The sequence below is a fragment of the Podarcis raffonei genome, chromosome 4 (assembly GCF_027172205.1).
Source record: "Podarcis raffonei isolate rPodRaf1 chromosome 4, rPodRaf1.pri, whole genome shotgun sequence".
Classification (NCBI taxonomy): Eukaryota; Metazoa; Chordata; class Lepidosauria; order Squamata; family Lacertidae; genus Podarcis; species Podarcis raffonei.
Genome location: NC_070605.1, coordinates 78,108,485 through 78,113,362, shown reverse-complemented (window position 1 = coordinate 78,113,362; position 4,878 = coordinate 78,108,485). Strand labels below are relative to the sequence as shown.

Below are 4,878 nucleotides of genomic sequence, written 5' to 3'. Positions count from 1 at the left end.
GTATAGCGTGCCAAACTTTTTTTTTTTGAAAAGACACCACTGTGTGTAGGTAATGTGCTGTTTTACTACATTATTTGTACATACAAACATACACACCCATCTGTGTTGCTCTGTGTCACTCCTAACACAGTGGTACCTCGGGTTAAATACTTAATTCGTTCTGGAGATCCGTTCTTAACCTGAAACTGTTCTTAACCTGAAGCACCACTTTAGCTAATGGGGACTCCTGCTACTGCTGCGCCACCGGAGCACGATTTCTGTTCTCAACCTGAAGCAAAGTTCTTAACCTGAGGTACTATTTCTGGATTAGCGGAGTCTGTAACCTGAAGCGTATGTAACCCGAGGTACCACTTTATTCAGTTTAAAAGATTGGAAAAGCAGTGCTGCCTCTTTGAGTGAAACCTTTACATTTATTTTGGGGAGGCTGTGCTATTCCTCCAGAAAACCCAAAGCAAGCTTTGGTTGCTATTCTGCACCTTATAATGCAGGTGTGATGCAGATAAACAACTCCCTTCGTCTCCTGCTCTCTGGGGCTGATGGTGGGCAGGGGGAGCAGTTCAGCAGTATCAGGAGGGTCAAAGGTCCCCCACACCTGACACAGGCTTTTGTACTTTGCACCTGAGGCAAAAGTCCTTGGAACGAAAATGGGCAGAGTGGCTGCAGAGTTGCATCGGTGCACCATGAATGTTTCAAGAGGTTTCTCCTCCCAGAAGGCCCGGTCAACTCTTGTGCTTAGCTAGTGACTGAATAGAACGGATTGTTTAAAGCAGGGTTTCCCAAACCTGGGTCTCCAGCTGCTTTTGGACTTAAATTCCCACCATCGCTGACCACTGGTCCTGCCAGCTAGGGATAAGCTGTAGACTTAAGGGTCAGACTAGGTGTGGCATTATTTATCATGGCATTTGTGTGGCTGCTTAATAATCTATGACCAGCAAACAAGCAGGAAACTATAAAAAGACCATTTAAAACATTAATAAATAAATACAGAAACAATAGCAGCCAAAAATTATATATTGGAGAACTAGTTTTCACATCGTAAACAAGATACATGACATAAAACAGTGGATTATAGCTGAGATGTTAAAATCACAAAGGGTGTAAGAGAATTAAACATCCTCTTGGCACCCGAAAGTGCCAGATGAGCCTCTCAGGTAAGGGTATTCCACAACTGGGGTGCCATTCCTGAGAGGTCCTCTCTCCAGTGGCCATTGGAAACTTTGTTCACGAAACTGATGTTGGGTGGTGGTCCTTCATCAGTATTGCAGCCAGGGGGTTGGGCACATCTCCCGCAGCCTCCGTGGTCCCAAAACTGATCTCTCTCTCTCTCTCTCTCTCTCTCTCTCTCTCTCTCTCTCTCTCCCTCTCTCTCCCCCCTCTCATACTGTTATTTTTAAAAGAATAAACCTAGAAAGAACAAAATGTGATCTTGCATTTAACAGAACATACATAACCTGGACTCTTCCATGAAATTAAGTGTTTTAAATCACAACCCACTTTTGCTAGATTGTGCAAAATGATAGATAAAACATAAGGGAAGATTTCTGCCTCATTGTGTTTTGTCGGGCTTCACACTGCCGATTTGTTGCCGCGTGTTGCTCTTCACAGGACAAACCTAAATAACATAATGGGGAGTCATGGAGCTAAAATCCAATACTGATTATTTCACTGTGTGCGCTTGGTTGTTGGTGATGCTTTTTCCTAAGTAGAAGAAAATAGAATGGTACAGGCAGTATATTTTATTTGGCAGTGTATTTGGTAAGACCACAACACTTGTTTAACCTGACAATGAGACTAGTGTGGGAAGTGCTTCAATTTAATGGATAACAAGAACAAAACTCCCTAAGTTTTCTGGGTTACAATCAACACATTAAAGAAAACAGCATGGTGCTGTGAGGGCAGTGACGGAAGATACAAGCTGCTCAGTATTTTTTCTTTTTACGGTTCCTAAACTGCGGATTGGTGCTCGCTACAGACATATATTGTGCTTGGCCTTATTCTCCTTTTCGTTCGTCCAGGCACTTTGGGGAAGATCTTGAATGTTTTTGGCATGAACTCCAGACAGGCCTCGCGGAACTTCTTGATCCTCCAACAATAGATGACAGGGTTAAATACGGATTTGAGGTAACTCAGCCACAACACACAGGTACTGGTGATGTAGAAAGAAGGGCTGTAGTAGAAATTTCTGCTAAACACAGACATCAGGCTAAACACCGTGTGCGGAAGCCAGCACAGAGAGAAGCCGACGAAAAGGATGAGGATAGTCGTGAAGGCCCTGGTCTTGAAACTCATGTCGACGTTCATCTGGTGAGGCTTCTGCAGCCCGGTGAGGCCTAGTTTGCTCACCTGACTCAAGCAGACACTCTCGGCGTGGTTGTGGATTCTGACGGTGTTGCGGCGGACAGTGTTCAGGATGCAGAGGTAAGAGTACAGCATGATGCTGAACGGGACGAAGAAAGCAGTCACAAGGAGCATCACGGCGTAGGCTCGGTCTGCAGGGCATTCTGTGTAGCCCAGGACACACTGGGGAGCGCGGCTCGGGACTTCTACGAACATCCACCCAACCACTGAAGGGAAAGAGATGCAGAAGGAAAAGGCCCAAGAAACCGCAATCATGACTTTGGCGCGCTGGGGGTTGAGTTTGTCTTGGCGCTGGACGATGATGAGGAATCGGTCGACGCTAATGATCAAGAGTATCGAGACCCCTTCCAAGACGAAGAACCAGTACAGCATGGCAGATATTCGGCAGAAGCGAGGCCCGAAGTTCCAGCTCACCGTCAGAATAGTGACGGCGGTGAAAGGCATGCAGAACAATGACAGCATGATATCCGAGAAAGCCAAGGTAGCTAAAAGCAGGTTGATCGCCGAACGCATGGCTGGTTTCTGGTAGACGATCAGGCAGACAATGGCATTGCCCAAAAATCCAACAGCAATCATGAATAGCATGATAATGGCCAACAGTATCCTGAGCGGGGTTGGGAGCACTGTGTAACTTGGGTCTGTGAGCCAGGTGCTTGCATTCAGAGCGACAACGAAGTCTGCAGGAGTCTGGTTGCATGCCATCACAGTGCAAAACGCCGGCATCCGAGATGCAAAACCCTCTTCCTGCTAACTCAGTGGCGGCTGCCATTTTCCCATCTTATCGGCCATACAAACTCAAAGCAGGTGTTAGTCTGTGGCTAAGTCTGTCTGAAAAAATGTTTCTTCAGCAAGCGTTGACAAAGCAGATTGCAGCAATTTTAGAGAAGCACGGGCTTCTGCAGCTCCCAGATAGAAGCGTGGCCATTATCAAGTGCGTATCTTCAGAGAGACGTGGCTTTGGAAAATCAGAGAAAAGAAATATGGTGGTAACTCATCTATTGGTTTTTTAGTAATATGTCTACATTGATGGTTTCCTTTCCATTGAAAAAGTATGGGCAAGGTACTCAGTACAGTGGTACCTCGGGTTAAGTACTTAATTCGTTCCGGAGGTCCGTTCTTAACCTGAAACTGTTCTTAACCTGAAGCACCACTTTAGCTAATGGGGCCTCCTGTTGCTACCATGCCGCCGGATCACGATTTCTGTTCTCATCCTGAAACAAAGTTCTTAACCCGAGGTACTATTTCTGGGTTAGCAGAGTCTGTAACCTGAAGCGTATGTAACCCGAGGTACCACTGTATCATACAACAAAGTGCCACTTCTTGGTTTACAACAGCTAGCTTCTATATTAAACTTACATTTAGATCTATTACCTTGGTAAGCCCACTTATTCAGTGACTGGGAAAACCTTGGAAACTGGTTGCCTGGCCATTTAATAGCTTCCTTCCGGCACGAACCTTAAAACCTTTTTGTTTATAGTATTTCTAAATGATCTTATTGAAATATTCAAATCAAAATTGCATGGACAAACATTAAGCAAAAGCAAGCTTCCGAGTTGTAACATGGTTCAGCATTATCTGAAAAATATTGGCACCTTGTGATTACCTCCACAGTGTGCCAATTATATTAGTTTCATTACTGCGGGATCAGGTTTCATGGCTGCTGACGGCTACAGCGAACACATTCTGTACCCGAGGCCTGAATGCTGCTCTAACTGCTGATCCTGCTCTGTATTCAGAAGCCAATCCCCTTGCTGGGACAGGACTATCTCTGATACAGGAATTAGCCTGCGAAAAAATATATGCTTAAAATAGCAGCATGGAGCAACCTAAGATGAAGAAGGGAGCATGTTTTGCTCTCTTTCATGTAGAGCAGGGGCTGGTGGCCTGTGACCATCCAGTTCTTTGCTGGAGTACAACTTCCTTTATTCCTGACCCTTGGCCATTCTGGCTGGGTCCAATGGGAGTTCAACAACCTAGGGGAGCCACAAGTTCCTCACTCCTGTTGTAGAGAATGGATTTCCTTCTCCCTTTCTCTGTATGTGAACACAGCAGGCACGGGAATTAAACACGCACATATGTTTACCTTCCCGCCGTTTACCTTCCCGCCAGAGCGGTACCTATTTATCTACTTGCACTTTGATGTGCTTTCGAACTGCTAGGTTGGCAGGAGCAGGGCCCGAGCAACGGGAGCTCACCCCGTCGCGGGGATTCGAACCGCTGACCTTCTGATCAGCAAGTCCTAGGCTCTGTGGTTTAACCCACAGTGCCACCCACGTCCCATAGTAGCACCTTAGAGACCAACTAAATTTGTTATTGGTATGAGCTTTCGTGTGCATGCATCAGGTATCTGAAGAAGTGTTCATGCACACGAAAGCTCATACCAATAACAAACTTAGTTGGTCTCTAAGGTGCTACTGGAAGGAATTTTTTCATTTTGTTTCGACTATGGCAGACCAACACAGCCACCTACCTGTCAAGAAATACAAACCAACTGAAACACCTATACACATAATTGTATTG

At 45.6% G+C, this 4,878-nt stretch overlaps 1 protein-coding gene across 1 annotated transcript; it reads right to left on the bottom strand.

The window, feature by feature from the left end:
• Positions 1-995: 995 nt before the first annotated feature.
• On the bottom strand, positions 996-3,545 carry GPR45 (G protein-coupled receptor 45). Its single transcript, XM_053384244.1, has one exon. It carries the CDS (start codon positions 3,079-3,081, stop codon positions 1,945-1,947), a length of 1,137 nt encoding a protein of 378 aa, XP_053240219.1. The 5' UTR covers positions 3,082-3,545; the 3' UTR covers positions 996-1,944.
• Between the last annotated feature and the right edge of the window lie 1,333 nt (positions 3,546-4,878).